Source organism: Aptenodytes forsteri, unplaced genomic scaffold (assembly GCF_000699145.1).
Source record: "Aptenodytes forsteri isolate BGI_AS27 unplaced genomic scaffold, ASM69914v1 Scaffold241, whole genome shotgun sequence".
In the NCBI taxonomy this organism is placed as follows: Eukaryota; Metazoa; Chordata; class Aves; order Sphenisciformes; family Spheniscidae; genus Aptenodytes; species Aptenodytes forsteri.
In genome coordinates, this window is record NW_008795252.1 from 7,160,535 (window position 1) to 7,177,547 (window position 17,013).

Here is a 17,013-nt window from a genome sequence, read left to right on the forward strand (position 1 = left end):
GCACAAAATTCCTCCCAGTAAGTATGTGTAAGTTCCCATCTGACCCTGAGATGTGTACGCATACCACAGGGGAAGAGCAATACTCCTTCTAATGTTTGTACTGCTGTGCTAGCTATTCATGAGAGCAGAGCTTTTGTGATGACTCAAATGAAAGTTTTTCAAGTTTGCTTTTTAAGTTTGAGTTACGTGATGATTTATCTCCATCAGTCCTCTGAGAACTCTAATTTGGTTCTGTTACTGTCTGCTTTTTCCTTCACTGTGTGTAAATTGTGTCTACAGTAAGGTTCCCAATCATTTAGTCAATGGAGAGGGAGGATGGAAGTCCTTATGGAAAACACACATGACTTTGAGAGGAGACTTATAACTACTCCGTCAACTTCTGTAAATCAGTTTCAGTGTTGACCTGTGTAGCCTTGCACTGCCCCCTTAGTTCCTTTTAGCTGATACACATGTTGAAGAGTCAGTGATTTAACCAAACTGGGTTCCAGTCTCTTTGTGTCTGTTTCTGCATCAAGGAAATACGCACACTAATACCTTCCTCCCGGGTGTCAGATTTCCTTTTTTTGGAATTTTTGAATAGGTGGCGCCAAATATAAAAAGAATCTTACTGTCCATCCTACTTTTTTGCCTTTCCTGCCTTCTCCTACTATTTTCCAGCTTCTCCGCCAGTATTGTTCTTCCTCCAGCAAGTTGGAGCAAATGAGTGCTCACTTTTGGGGGATTTTAGCAGTGCCGTTTCAGATAATGAGAGAGGAGAGATTTTTGCATCAGTCCTTCTCTTAATACCCAGCACATTTTCCATAAGATTTCCTTTCACACTAGTATTAGCTATGAATTGCTCCTGAACATGAGCCCCTTGCTTCAGCAGCAGTCTAGGCTGCCGCCACCCACACTTGAAGGTTTCTTAGCTTAATAAAGCAGTTTAAAGAACCAAGCAGGGCGGAAGTTTCTTATGTACCGACTCCAGGAACGATGATACATATCTCACGTTTCTTCTGTGCAATTTCTCCACAGATTGCAAGACAACAGCAGCAGCTCCTGCAGCAGCAACACAAAATTAACCTTCTTCAGCAACAGATCCAGGTCAGAGACCGTGTCTCCACCCATGCCCCTGTTATCTCTCTTTTCTCCTTTCTGTTTCCACATGCTTTCCCTCGGTCATTATTGTCATCGTTTCTTTAAGAATCTCTGCAGATGGCTTACATCTTATGTATGGGAACACGTGAGGGTGTTACCTGTCTTTAAGCAAAAAAGGTCAGTTTCTGGAAGACTTTGTATGATTAACACTGCTCCTATAGGATCAGGAAGCAGATGTGAGAGGAGCTGGTCATGTGAGCAGGGGTTTGCAGGACCAAGTCCTCTTTCAGCCGTAGATCAGGAGTGGCAAAAATGTTGCCAGAAAGAGTTGGATTGCAATGGATCCCCTACAACTCTGTTTTTGAGGTTTTGCAGAAGCAGTTCTCTTCAGTGATCGGTAATCAAGTGTCCCTCCTTCCCTCTGCCCCAGGTGTTGAAAGTCCAGAAATTTTCAACACTTTGGGTGAAATATTGTCTGAATGAGAAACTGGTCAAAAGGTTGGTTAGATTCAGGAGAGCAACTGTGTAGGTCCTAGGTATCTACAGGTTTATTCCTAGTAGTAGAAAAAAGTCGTTAACCCAGCATAACCAGTAAACTTTATTTAACCTCTTTTTTCCTTAAAGTATTCAGAAGTTTCTTTTCATGCCATTGACTCTATTTTGTTATTTTTCTTCCATGTGTATATATGCATGCCGCTGTTTTGGGAATAATGCAAATCAGTTTGCCCACGAAAGTTTTCACAGAATAACAAAGGAGGGGGTTGACATTTTACGGATATCTAGAGTCATGCTAAAATCTCTGTTTAAGTATGCAGTTATGTGTAGAGCATTGCAAGTCGTTGTGGAAGTGGATGCTATGTTCTGTTTGTTCAGTAACAACAGGATTTTCCTTCCACAGCATCTCAGTATTTCAGAATTAGTTCCCTGAAATTATGGGCCATATCCGTAACTGGTCTAAGAAAATTTAATTCCAGAAAAATCAGAGGAGTTGTATGGCTTCTCACGAGAAGGAAAACTGGCTCTATCATTTCAGAGGATATTCTGTCAGTATCAGGACTCGTGTAACTATGAAAAACTTCTGGGGAAGGTCCACTGCTCTGTTATAAGGCAACTTGTACACAAGATGTGCTTTGCTGAAAATAGTTTTGAGATTGGTAAGGCCTGGCTTGGCCTTGACCTCTGTATTTTTTTTCTTCTTTAAATTTGTGTGTGGGAGGGATTTTTCTTCATTGCTGTATCTTTAATAAGACTTAAAAAGAAAAACAATAGTAGAACCTCTACAATAGCAAGGAAAGCATTTACATTTTTAGCATTTAGCTATGGCAGTGATAGAGGAAGTTGTTTTATAAGCAGTGAATAAAAATAAATTGAAGTAACATAATTTGACCCCAACCCTTTTAAGTTTTAAGGCCTTGTAGATAAGAATGAAGTATGTCGTTTTTAGGGTAGTGGAGAACACTGATTATTGATAATGAGATATAAAGCCTTTCATCTCTTGATCCCTGGTCCAAGTTTGACCTAAGTCAGTAGTAAATGAAAGTCAGCTAGCTACCATCTGATACAAGCTGCAAGCCGAATAAATGATTTGGAGGCCTGTCTCAAGGGATTTTGGATGAAATATTGACCCTGCCAAGGTCAGAATTTCACCTCCGGGGTCTACTTCACACAAAACCCATCAGATTTGGGGCACCCTCCTTTTGGATGGTCACATGATAAAGGTCAAGAATTGAACAGGCAGAGAGACAATACTGTCCTCTCATTCCCACAGAGATGACCTATTTGTAGTGAAATTTTGATTATGCTGCCTGCCTCTTGACAGTTCTGCGGTCTGTATGGTTGTGTAGTCTCATGAACCCTGGTTGGAGCCTGATTGCTGTGAAGTCACCGATAGGGAAAAACATTTAAAAATAAAAAAAAACCCCTTATTGACAGTGAATACAAAGCAAAACATTTCTTCTCAGTTGCATGCTTAGTTGACTGTTGTCAGAGAGAAGAAACAATTCCTGAAGAAATCTGCCTTTGTATATAAATGGAGACAATGAAGTCACCCTAACATGCCCATGTTTAAAACGGTCTGTGAGTTTACGATCAGGTTATGGTAGGTGGAACAAAACTGTGACATGAATGTAGCTGTGAGTTCAGCTTTTCTGACCTTGCCCTAATTAATCTAACAGGCTTCTGTCACATTGGCCCAGAGTTTTTAAAGAGCATGAGATTTATTGACAGGGAAATATTCCTACAAAGTCTGGATAACTATTTGACTTACGTGCAATTGAATGATTAGGCTGCAGTTATGAACACAACCTATTTATGACAAAGGATTCGTTTTACTTGAGCCAATTTTTTCTAAGCTTGTAAGAGTTGCCATAACTCCAGATAAATTATTACACAGAAAAAAGCTATTGAAATATTGTATTGAAAACATAATACCCTAAGGTTAAAAAAAAGCACAACCTGACTGACCCCATGATTTATGACTCCTTTCTCTAAGTGCGCTAACTTGGAAACAGTTCCCTCTCTCCGTACCCCAGCATACAATCACCGATACACACACAATACATAAGCAGGGAGAGACTGCAACGTGTCTCTCCTCCTTAGAGGACTGCAAATGCTGAGTGTAACTGCAGCTCAATTCAGCATCGCAGAAGTGGCTAGTTTAAGAACGATGCGTTAGCTACCTGAGCTTAAAAAAATGTACTGGCACGTGAGTCTCTAATTGACATTATGTCTTTTTCAAGTCCACCTCTTCTGAATTAACTAGAAGGAAGCTTCACTAACGCAGAAGACGGACAGCTTATCTTCATATAGAGAGTTAAGTAAAGAGATAACGCTAAACTGGAGAAAAGTTGCAGATTAGATTAAACTTAAGAATCCGTATGACCTCAAAATGCTAATATATCATCTGTACAGGATTTTGTGTTTTGGCAAATGGATATAATATTTTTTTTTTCTGCTTTTCAGGATGTTCTAGACCTAATTTGTGAAGAGGTTTGAGTTTCTCTGAGTGAGTAACTAAACCTTCCCCCATCTTTAAAGAGATAACGCTAAACTGGAGAAAAGTTGCAGATTAGATTAAACTTAAGAATCCGTATGACCTCAAAATGCTAATATATCATCTGTACAGGATTTTGTGTTTTGGCAAATGGATATAATATTTTTTTTTTCTGCTTTTCAGGATGTTCTAGACCTAATTTGTGAAGAGAGGTTTGAGTCTCTGAGTGATTAACTAAACCTTCCCCCATCTTATTTTACACCACTTTGGAATGCATCCTCCCATGCACACTGCTTTCTGTTCTATTTAATCTTCATATGTACGTGTATGGAAAAGGTTTTAGCTTTAACAGTTTCTGCCTGCTGAGTATTCGCAGTCTTCTCCCCTGCACACCTCAGTCTTGCTGTTTTACCAGAAATGAAACTGGAATGCGTGTTCTGTCCTGTTAACTCTTGTGCATCAACAGCCCCAAAGATCTCAGGTTGTGTTTCAGAACAGCTCCATGGCGATCTGCGGCTGTAGAACAGGCTGAGGAAAGAACATGCAGACACCAAGTATGGCCCAGCAAGTTTCTGGATTAAATCTGGTTTTGTCCTTCAAGGCCTCAGGGGAACTCTCACTGTCACTTCCCCATCTGCTTTTGTGCGGCCACAATCCACTTCCTGGCGTCCTTGCGCTAGAACATGGTGAGGTCTGGGGGTCTGTAGCTGTCCCATCAGGTGGGTAGAGAGTGAAAGAAACTTGAAGGCTAGATACCTCTTTTTCATGATGCTGAGCGAGTCCCCAGGACAGGCAATGAGCATGCGTTGTGGTGTGCCTTGAGGGGTGCCTCTGAGATACAAAGTTTTGTGGGGTGGTGCAGTTTACATTTTCCACTTGCTCAGAGAAAAAGTCTAGCCCAGGTTGACGATTGAATAGTTTGCTTTGAGGCTCAGTGACGAATGTCACTTGAATTGAACTATATTTAAAATGAAATATGGTTGTTAAAATTCATAAAGCAATTCATATTCAGTAGGGCACTGTTGATAAAATAGGTCAACCTTGCAGCCTGAATTGTGATAAAACTGATGCTGCTAATTTCACAATTTTGTAGAAAGCCTGACAATGTTTTATGTTTTTCCCTCAAGCCCCAGCTCTTGGAGTCATGTGATGACAAAAATGCCAGCTTTCATTTCTTCAAAATGTAAACTTCCAGCTCTCATATTTCCAGGCAAAATCTGAAACCACGAGCACTACAAGTTCCAAAATTAGAAGGCAAACAAAACGGAGGCCAAATGTTGTTTTTTAAACTGTTCTGATTTTTAGTCAAAATTTTTTTTGGAGAGCCCAGCTCAAGATCTTGGAACACTTCAGGTTGCCAATAATGTAAAACTAAGATCTCAAAGCAGCAAGAAGCAACAGCGCTGCTTTATGATGTCTCTAACATTTGGGCCACAGTTTTGTTTGAGTTTTTAGTTTAATACTGCCAGTACTTGGTTACTAATTTGTGTTCATTTCTGGGTGACGTACTTAGCCCAAGAACTGAGTGCTATCTGAAACTTGAGAGCAACTCCTGCCAGACAGCAACCATTTGACAACTCTGTGTGTTTTAATAGAGGGTTTTCTTTTTCCTTCAGAGCTAGAGACTTGTGAGCAGATGTTCTAATGGGATTTCTGTTAGAAAGTTCGGACCTCTGAAGAACAAGAGGATCCTGGCTAAATTCTGATGCAAAGCTAGAAGGTGTGCCTCTAGCCTGCTCCGCCTGCCAGGCGGGATGTGACTTCTGCCTGGTGCCTGGCCGGATGGTGCAGGCAGCTCCAGAGCCTGGGGGCACGTGGCAGGCATGCCAGGAGGCCCTGCTCCCAGGCAAAAAGCTTACCATGGCCTCGATGGCCTCAAGCTTTCCAGACCCTTAGCAGCTTGTCTGGCAGGGAGTGTGGGCACCACAGCCCTCCAGAGTCTGTGCCCCTTTGGGTTGCAGGCTTCCTGGCTTTCCTGAATCCCTCAGCTGCCTTGGGTGTCCTCCCAGCTCCAAATAAGGCTTCCCCTTGTGAGTCTGGATCCAGATTTCCATCCTCCCCACCCACTGTCAGATGGCTGTGTACCTTTCCCCATGAATTGTGTTGGTAGATGGAGAGGCCTGGCTGTGCTAGTATGTTCCCAGATCAGAATATTCCTATTCTCATTAAGTTCTGAGGTTTAAGGTGTTGTTCCAATTTGGAATGTAATAAAAACTTGAACACTTGGAATTTCTTGCAAGATGGTTAGTCCCTATTGTAGCCAGATCTATTTTTCAAAACCTAGCTATATTTTTGGGGCGGAAAGAAGGATTTGGTTTCTGAGTTACACAGAAGTTCAGAAAAATATTTCTTAAGCTTAACATGAAAAGTTTTGAAATGACACAGTTGTTATTGTCAAAACTTTCCAAGCACCACGAGGCTCTGGGTTGATTCCAGCCTTCCAAAACATTGGTAGAGAGACCTGCTTCCAGAATGCTTTAGATACCATAATTTACCCACGCAATTATCTATGGTGATAATTTTGTTGTTGTTGTTTAGATTTGTTGTTGCTTTTGAACTCCTCAGGTAAGCAATCATCTGTTATCCAGAACTGGCTGAACGTTCAGGCCTGCTTGTGTTCTCTTTGTTTGAGAAAACGTTGAGATTTTGATTGTCCTATTTCAGATGAAGTTTAGTTGTAAAAAGTACCAGTTTCTCTTTCTTGTTGTGAGAAGACACTGACCATTTGACTGTACATAAAGGAATGTGAAGATTTGTTCCCTGCCCCAACATGTTTGCACCCTAAATTATACTTCCAACACAGCTCATTCTTTCATTTTCTGTCTCCTGCTGGAAAGCAAACTCCAGCAGGCCACTGTGTGAACTAAATACTTGGAGTACTTTGTGCCTGTAATAAGGAGGGTAGAGATCCGTACCCTTAATTCTTGCCGTGTTGGTATCTCCCCAGTGCAACCATAAGGACTTGTGAAATTTCTTTCCTGGTCCCCAGCTTCTGGCATGCCTGTAACCCAGAGTTCTCTAGGAGGCTTTAAAGGGCTGTAGATGATGAATTCTTCACTCGAGATACAAAAATGAACAACGACTACACTACTGCTTGGTTACAGATTTAGTAATGTCTGTTGATTTTGTATTACCATTTTCCCTGGGAATTCTGATTTTCTAAGAAGTCAGTGACAGCAGAGCAGTGCTCCATGGTGCTACGACCCCTTTGCAAGCCGTTGCGCAGGAGAACAGTATTAGTTCTTCCGTAGAGTCCTCTTTGCATATCAGAGAGAGGTGAGGACAAAAGGTTTCCTTGGTAGACATTAAAGCTGTTGAAGTGAGGGTCTGATCCAACTCCCACTGAACATAGTGAAAAGGCTCTTATTCATATTAGTGGGAGTTTAATGAGACCTTTCTTCAGTAGGAAACTGTGAGAAAGTATCTTCCTTCTCACTCTGCAAAATGTTTTCAGAACAGGCTCCATCCACTGAGACGGTTTGTTTTTTGTTTTGTTTTTTGCCAGTGTGGATATGACAAGCTGTGACTGCACAGTCAAACCGAACAGGCTCGTAGATTGGGGACATTTTGTCCAAATTCATCACGTGTCAGGAGCAGCTGTTTTCCTGCAACTTATAAACATGGGCATACTGGATTCAGTGAGATAGGCCCAAGAAGGACTCACACTGCAGCCTTTCCCATGACTTTGCAACCTCTTCCCAAACAACTGAGGTTGCCGGCAAAGAGGCCAAACAATTGTTTCTCACAAAAGCTCTGCAGCTGATGTACTATCAGTTATCAGAATAACTCGCCTGTCCCTTGAGCAGGAAAAAGCCCCTGGGAAATTAATTATTCAAAAAAACAACCCAAAAAAACACACACACACAAAAGAAAAAAGGCAAGGTTGGGGGAGGAAATCGGGAAAGGGAGGAGTGAAAAGAAAAATCTAGGCTAGCAGTCAGAATGAGCTAATTGCTTGCTGGCCTCTCAAGTTCAGCAAATAACGTGTGTGTTTGGCTGAAGGATATGATGCATGTACTTCAGAGTAACCTATTGGCCTTCACTTCCATTACCGTAAAAGTTTGGTTACGTAAAAAATTACAGAGGTATTTATGTATACTTATTTCTGTGCAGAGCAACATTTTGCACCAATGTACCATGCTTTTACTTCCAAAGATTACCTGTAGAGCAAGCATCTACAGATGGTTCGGTCTCAGGCCTTTCCTACACTCTCATACAATCCAAATTTGCTGACTGGTGTAGTTGCACCAATGCAGACGAGGAGAATCTGCTTGGGATTTGTACAACTTGAATCTATTGAGATTGCAAGGGCATGTTTTCGTCACATAAATCAGCTTTTTTGCCTATGCTGAGCTACATGATTGCAACAGCACTTGCTGATAATGAAGCTTTCTCCAGTGTTACTAGTCCAAATGTTCTAAAATTGAGATTGTTTTGAACTTTGTGACTTTTTCTTGCAATTTTAGCATCTTTTCTTAATTTCCTTTTTGTTCCTGAGCTTTCAGTGTTCCCATTTTCCAGTTCTCTCACACAATCACAAGGGAGGGCCAGAAAATTGTTTTTATTAAAACAACCAAAACAGAACACTGAAACACCGAAAATAATCCAGCAGCTAGAACTGTAAGAAAAATGCCAGCAGTCAAATACAGTCATCGCAGCTGGCAACGTTGTACTCCAAGGCCTCATCTCGGTCTCTCCCCTCAGCAAGCATTCTCTCGGAGACCTCTCTTTCCAGGGCCCTGTCTTTCAAGTTGTTTTCAGATCCCCCCTCCAATTTCAGCATCTCTCTGGGGCACCCCACAACTTTTACTGCTTCCTTCCACTTCCAGCTCCCTGACATGGCAGTACTGAGCAATCTTCCATACGCAGCTGCCCACCCTTTTCCGCATCAACTCCTCCTTTCTGCCAGCCTTCCCGTTTCTTTTCCCTCCTTGTCATTATTCCCACAGTCTTTTTAATGGTTTTGGTCAGTGTTTTATTGACTATAGAGTGCTCGTATGTCATTTTGTGAATGTTTGTGTTCAAAATGTGTGGGGTGGTGTACCTGTGTGCATGTGAGCTATGTACACATTTGTGTACCCGTGCAGGTATTTACAGAGCAGACAGCAGAGGTACAGGAGCAGAAAGTACCACGGTAGCTTGTATAAGTGGCTTGGAAAGATGAACATGAACTCTTTATGGCTGTGATCTTGTCCGTATGGAGCGCGTGTAGTCATGAGCACTTCTGTTGTGCAGCCAAAAAAGGCTGCTACTGCTGCCTCTGCAGTAAGGTAAAGCAGGAGATAACAATAAATTTTTTACTGCTGGCTGGCGGAGGTGTTTAGGATGTGTTTTCTTTATATCTTCATCCACCCCTAATTGAAGATGCTTTAAAATTGAATGACTAGCAGTCAAAACGTGTTTGCTTCAAGCTGAGAAGAAAAATGCTGGTGTCTCTGCTTCCAAACTGATTGCGCTTTGTACACAACTGACAGCCACAGTCACTTTGAGTGACTGATAAGTGGGAAGCTTTGCCACTTATCAAGGAATGCACGCTGAAAAGAAAGGACTGGAGCCGTTCAGATGCTTTGGCATGTTCAAAATAACATCTCACATCAGTCAGACTCAGAGGCACTAGGAGACATTTCAAAATAAACTTTATATCTATCTATCTATCTAGAGGCAAAGATTCAATTTAACAGACAAATCTCTGTGTGGCATCACATTGGCTCTGAAAACGAGAACATCATTATAAGGGTCACCAGTTGCAAAATGACTCAGCTGCATAATTTGAGAGCATTTATTGTAGGGTCTCACCCCCCAGAACAAACCTAAATTTGAAAATTCATGACTGCATATCATTCTGGTGATTTCTCTAAATTGGGGGGTTTCACCCCTCTTGGCCAAGCAATATTTAGTTTATATAGCACGTGACATCCTGAAACATTCTAAAGAGAATGAAACTCTAAGCCAAATTACGATCTCATTTATTTCCTCTTTGGTATTATGGAATACGTTTGGGATTGCCTGGCGTTAACTAAAATACAAATTGGTTATTAGGGTTATTTAGGAGTTGCTGTGCTTTTCAGTGATACACAGCATGAATAGAAGAGGGAACTTTTCTTGGTACGTTTGTTGATGATACTATTTGGTGATACTTACCTTACGAGATTCTGACCTGCAGGAGCTGAGCTGTGAGGGTACATTTTCTTGTACTGACTCTGTAATGACAGCAGTAACAGAAAATGTAGGGTTTGGTTGGTCCACTGGAGGTGGTAATGCTTCAACCTGCCTTAGCAAGCATCATAGGAGTTAACCTGTTAGAGCCATCCCTGCAAACATTGAGTAGAAATACAAGCACACGTCATACTCAGAGCTGAGATGGGACGTGGGTCTTCACCTAAAATGGGAGAACAAGGAGATACAAGCAAGTAGTGTGTCATTTCCCAAACTGGAATTTGGACAGGAGATACATAGTCTTGACCTGTGTCCACTAGTAGTACTTAAACAAAAAACGTTCTCATGACTGCTGCCAGGTTTGCACCTCTTGTCCTAGCAACATGGGGAGCATTGATGTATAAGGACCGTTACCTTTTGTTATTATTCTAAGCACTGCATCTGGACATCTAATTCTGCCCAGCTTGTTCTATCTAAAATGGTTGCTTTTCTAACCAAAGCAGCTATATTGGAGAGACAGGTTATGTTTGGCATTCCAAAGTTGCTACCAGCCCCCATACTTATATTATCAAGAGGGACAAATTTGAGGATCGTTTAGTTTCTACTGGCAATGACTTACTTTTGTGATTCATCTCTTGCCATGTTAAGTGGTCACGACTTCATTTTGATGGCTCATTCAAAATAGAGTACTTCAAACTCTCTGCTGAAATAATGGCTTAAAATGATTCAGAGGGAAAAGTATGGTTCCACCTACTGAATCAACACCACTGTCTTCACCACCTTGGATTTTCCTCAGACATCTGGCATCCAAAAGCTGACGATGCCTTACCCTGCATAGTTCAGGAGACAAGATGAGCTCACCATTGGTGGTAATAGCATGCAAGAGGCCAGAGGAAAGTTTTATTTTTGTGGTCCACTTTCTATCAGTTATCTGCTACTGAATTGTATTTTATAAATTAAAGTGGAGGGCAATTACTTATGCTTGGTATTTGTAAGAAGAGTAAATGAGACTGTTTAATCACTTGAAGGATGGTGATTGAAGGGACAACATGAGCGAAGCCTGACTTATAAGTTTGGAGAAAGAGAGGGAAAGGTACAGTTGTCTCGTGGAAGTCTCTGTTGAGCAAAGATGAACTAGAGAATTACAGATCTCATGCCAGCTGTCTGTATTTTGCGTATTGTATTTAATATCTATTTAAGTTCAACTTCCACATAAGAAAGTTGAATAAAATGTGTATTGGGTAAATAATTGTGAGGAACCATTTCAGATTTTCTTTCAAATTGGTTTGAAATATGCTTTGGAGAGGCTAAGAAGTATATGTCAGAGTTTCTTCTATTTGGAAGTTAAATGAAAGAATTGAAGTTCCAAGATAAACATATTAAAGTTACAAAAACTAAAATGAAGACTTATATGAAAGGTAATAATAATAATTAAATGGGACAAATTTAATTCACAGTACTTGGCATATATACAGTACTTATAAATATTTGACACAGTGAGGAAACTCATTTAAAATTGTATGTATTACAAAATAGGTTTTATCAGGTTTGACTTCTTTGAAAGACGATAGTGATAGTGTTCAGCAAATTATTCTGAAGTTGAAACTCGGATAGTTTCAACAAAATTGTTCATAGCAATTTAAAATGGATTTGGACAGAAACGATAAAGAGATTTCTATACTTTTGTATGCTGTGAAAATTGTATACAAAGAAATACATTAGTTAGGTAATGAAGTAAGGCATTTGAAAGTTGCAAGTGCCAGAATTAGGTTAAATAGGTATCTTTATTTTATTCCCATGTATCTCTGTCATACATATTGAATAAAAAATGGTGTCCTGGGGGAGTAGAATTACGTGATAATATAATCGTAGACTGTACTCACAAGAGGGAAAATTAAAATTATGTTGACAACCTTAATTCTGGCATTCCCTGATGTTTGAGTCCTTGACTTTTCATCCAAAGTAGCATTATTTTAACTGTGTTCCTGTGTGGTTTTAATGGCCGTAAAAACACATAATACTGATGCACCAACCACCTATAATGTATTGTCAGCACAGCTTGAACCCCACAATGGCAGCATTGGGAGAATGTCACTTGAGTTACAGGAGGAACGCTACGTTCTCCTGGGCTAGCAGGAGAAAACAGTTCTTTGGCTGTGGTGGATAGGAGCCCATACTATGAAGCCCCTCTCTTTCTGTATCTTGTTTCCTTTCTTCTTCCTTTTTTTTATTTTGGTGTCCATCAAAATGGAGAAGACTTTTTTCCTATTGCTGTCCTCCTTGGAAAGGGAGATAGATTGCTTGAGTGCCTTCGTTGAAATTTGGGCTGGCTATGTTGAAAATGGAGTTTGACTCTTTCTTTTCAACGCCCTCCATTTGCTCCCCCTTTCTCCCTCAGTGGGGTTGGGACCAGATCAGCTGTAATCACAAGTTGCCACTAATCAATTCTTTCCCCCTAGTTTACCACACTCTTTATGCTTTAGCAAGAAAACCGAGGCTGAAGGTACAAAATTCAAAGCCACAGATCTTTTAGTTAAGGAGTCTCTTGCTTTGAGTATTTGATGGAAGCCCGTTTAAGCATTTGTCCCTTTAAAGCTCTATGTGGTGAGAATGTGTTTTCTTATCTTTCACACTGCGTGTAGAATCTTGTCTGCGGTTTAAGCGTTACTGAGCTGCAGTGTGTCAGCAAGAGGGGCTTTTTTATATACTGTGTGTAATGAGTTTTAAGTTCTTAACATCCTTAAGAATCATGTACGTCTAAATTAAGCATCATTTCCAGTTTCTTTAACCCTGGATTGTAGTCCAGGAACAAGTAAGCATATATTAAACAGCTGATTGATTACGTTCTCACCTTATACACAGAAGTAAGCTGCCTTATACATGCATAGGCACACATTTTCATGCATGCATTTGGAATGCCCCAATTCAGATATCAGTTACAAACATGATTACTTTTCTGGACGTCGATTTTTAATGTCTCTAAAGGATTTAAGGAGGAAGGAATAGGGGTGTTTTCCATGTGGAGGCCACAGGTTATTAATACTTACCAAATTATACCTGATCTTAGATGTCAGTTGTTCAAGGCTTCATGAATTCTTCAGCCTTGCTGACAGTTCCTCGTCAGCTGAAATCATGGCAAATAGAGAGAACCCTTAGTTTAGCTCAAGGCGCTGGTGATGGCAGTATTTCCCAGTGATGCAGACAGACTGATGCATGCACCGGGAGATACAAAGTAAGCAGAAATGGACTCAAATTATTTGGAATTAGAAAACTTTAAAGAAATAAAACTTTCAAGCGTTCTTCTTTTCCCCTTCTGTGATTCTTTGGATGGCTCTATAGCTATAGACACTCCTATAAAGGTTGCCTCTGTTCTTCCACAGAACCCGGTTCTGGCAGCAGGAGGTTTCCTTTGGTAGGATAGCTCCCCAGATACATGATAGATCCAGGATTTTCTTTGCCATTGTGTTAGGAAGTAAAGTTTTGGAGAGCTGATATATTCTAGTGACTGGAATTAGAATTATGCTCTATTTCTTGTATTTCTTCTTTACTTGAGACGAAAGGCAGATTTGAAATGTTATTTTTCAAGAATTTTAGCTTTCTGTGTCATGAGTTTCAGGGTGTTATTTAAGTCTACTTCCCTTGTATTATTTCTTATTGCACAGTTAAGAATTCCTGTCTTTTTGGAACAATCAGAATAAAGAAATTCAAATTATAATCAATTTACAGACAAAGAATTCTGTATTCTATGTTAATGATATTCACACTTCTTATTTAAAAAGAAACGCATCTGGTTTAGGTGTTCTTCACATCCCCGCTGTGTATTGAGGTGGATTTGTTGAAATCACAAGTTTGCTTTCTGCGTCTTTTGTGATGGTTGTTTGAGCTCAGTATCCTCTTAGCAGAAACTCTTGCAAAGGCCCCGTGGGAGGAAAATTGTCCATTGTGTTCTTTTGAAAGCCGGCTATCTTTTTTCCTGGAGCTGGGCTCAAGCAAGTTTATTCTTCCACTCAGGGATATCTTAGGAGGTTCCTGTCCTTTCTGGTGCCTAGGAAGCAGAGCTCAGATATGTATATTGTATTTGTTGCCATCATATAATCTGTGCAACTTCCCTCAAATATAAAGAATTATGCTTTCCCCAGCTGTTCATTTGATAGGATTCTAGCCCTTCATTTAGAGAAAACTGTGCTTCTCCAATTCACATTGTTTGAACCATGGCCTTCCTTCTATACCTATTGTTTGTTTTGTCTTTTTTTGTTGTGCGTAACAGGTGTTTCTTTCAGACAGCCAAGGCAGCAAGGCAAGGGTTTCCTTTATGGCAGATCTCTTGAGACTTTGATTAAACTCTTCTTTTTGATAAAAATGCCACCGCCTTTAAATGAATTGCACATGTAATCTGTATTTGCACAAATGCCCTCCATCCCTCTGCCCTCATTGCTGAAGTCTGTCTCTCTTTTGGTTATGGGTGTGTTTGCCTTTCCTCCTGTCTTTTGCCACAGAACTGATTCCTTTTTACCTTGCTGATACTGCACTCCCCTCAGAGCCTGGATGCAGCCATGGGAATGGATTAAAAAGAGCAAACTGTTTCTGCAAAAAGAGCTCCCTTTTTTCCACTGTTTCCGCCTCCACAAATACCATCGTCAGATGGCTGGGAGAACCTTCCTCGGAGTTTCTCAAGGGGGAACCGGGGGTTAGAAACTAGGCACTTTTTCTGCATCTGCCGGAGCAGGTCTCAGTCCAGTGGGTTATAGGTTGCACAGATATTTTCATGCACGTCTTACTTTTTTCTTTCACACAGTCTCACCTGCTGTTGAGGAGGACCCACTGCCAGTAAGCTGGGTTTCCTGGCTTAGGCATGGGAATACTTCGGGGAGGTCTGGTCAGTTGTGGCAAGAACTCAGGTGTGTTGTAGGCAGAAGGTATGTGTAAATCAGTACCCCATGCTACCAACTTGTCTAACGTACATTTAATACTCTTTTTAGTTTTTGTTTAGAATAGGACTTCCACACTCTCCAGTATGATCCTCTTGACTCTCTAGATGTTAAGACAGCCAGAGAAGCAATGCAAACCAAAGAGAGGCAAGAGGCTGGTACCATGTTTTTTAGTAGCTCAGTTGGCCCACGCTGTTCAGGTATCCTGATTGAGTATTGCTCACCTATAATGCATTATTTTCATGCCCTTCTCTTTATGCCAGGACATTTATTGGTTAGAAGCCCCGGGGGTGAACAGATATAAATATGCGTTAGTCAGAAGAGATGTAATAGATGTCCTGGGAGCTGTGCCAAACAATTAAGAATATCGGCGTAATGATTTGCAGGGTAAGCAAAACCTCCAGAGAGCGCTACATCTGTACAGGCTGCCCTGTGAATCTGCAAAAGTTGAATAACTTGCATCATTTCAATCTACCAGAGATAATGCATATCTAGGGAACGAGTACGGATGGACTCTTGCTTTCAGTCTGAGACATACCTTCTGCTGATGACTTTCTGTTGCTTTGATCAGTTGTTAGAACTTCCCAAATGTCATCTACAGTGCCTCTGAGATCCTCTATATAAAGTGTGTTTTTCCTCCTGGTGCAGACCAACCGGCAGTTACAGTGGCAGGGGTATCAGCACAGCCTAGACGTGACACTACTATTGTATCTATTTTAGTGCCTAACTTTGTGGCAGTGGCAGCATCTGTGGAAAACATGAAGATAACTGTCAGAAAGAGTGTTTGAAGGGCGTTTAATTTAGAAACATTAACTCCCTCCCCATGCTGACATTTGCTTTAGCGTGCAGTAGTTAACAGTGGAAGATGGGACTTTAATAATGCTGTAGAATATGGTTTCCTAAATTGGTTTTTTCTCTTAAAATGTGTTTTCTTTGTTAATGTTTAGCTACCTAGTGCAATAAACATAGTTCATTACATTATTTGACTCAAAACCCATGAAGTTTTATTTTATTTTTTCTTAACACATAGATGGCAGGGGCCTGAAATTCCCTCTTCCTGTACTAGTGTAAAACATCGTAAAATCAGAACGTGAGCATTTAGAGACATTTTGTGCTGAAATAAATGACCAAGATGCAAAAGAGACTAACATGATGTAACAGTTTTATCAAGTTCACACAGCTCCTTCTCTGTATTAATTTTCTTTATGTTCAAGGAACCTGAGCCACTGTTTTAATACATAAATACAAAAAAAAAAAAGACGACTGTTTTAAAAAACCAAACTGTTCTGAAAGCAACCATTTCTTATGTTCAGGCTTGCAAACTTCTCTCACAGGCAGCTCTTGTTAGAGTATGGGGGCATTTTCTAAGAGCCTCGCACCCGTTTTTCTTTCAGACATCATCTCCCCATTCCTTCAGGAGGTGCCCTTTTGTAGGAGGTTAAGCCTTCTTTCCACCAACAGGGGACTTGAGGAGGCTCCCTTGGAAGCCTGTCATTGCTGTTCTTGGATTTCGCAAGACAGCAGTGCTTCCTGAGACATGTGTGAAGCTCACCTGCCCAGAAAGATTGCTACTCAACAGTCTGCTTTAAGACGGCTTTGCATGCGAAAGACTGATTTTCTTCGTTTTGGGACTATCGCTCAATGGAAATGTCAGAAATATGGAAGGATAAATACCGAGTTACATTAAAAAGAGAAAAAAAAGCACTCTGAAATTATCTCCTGGCTCCATGTTTTCTGAGGTTTTGCATTAGCGGGGACGAAGTCACGGTGTGTTGACACAGTCTAATGTGCAATGACATAATACCTGGAATATGGAGACAGCGAGAGGCGCAAAATCAAACTTATCTGAGTTTTCACAGG

General features: G+C 40.7%; 1 protein-coding gene across 1 annotated transcript in view; it reads left to right on the forward strand.

The window, feature by feature from the left end:
- The window catches only part of SOX5 (SRY-box 5), a 261,446-nt gene that overhangs the window by 112,911 nt on the left and 131,522 nt on the right, over positions 1-17,013 (forward strand). The window contains exon 5 of the mRNA XM_019471987.1: positions 1,015-1,083. Coding sequence (XP_019327532.1) covers positions 1,015-1,083 — 69 coding nt within the window. The remainder of the gene's footprint in view (positions 1-1,014; positions 1,084-17,013) is intronic.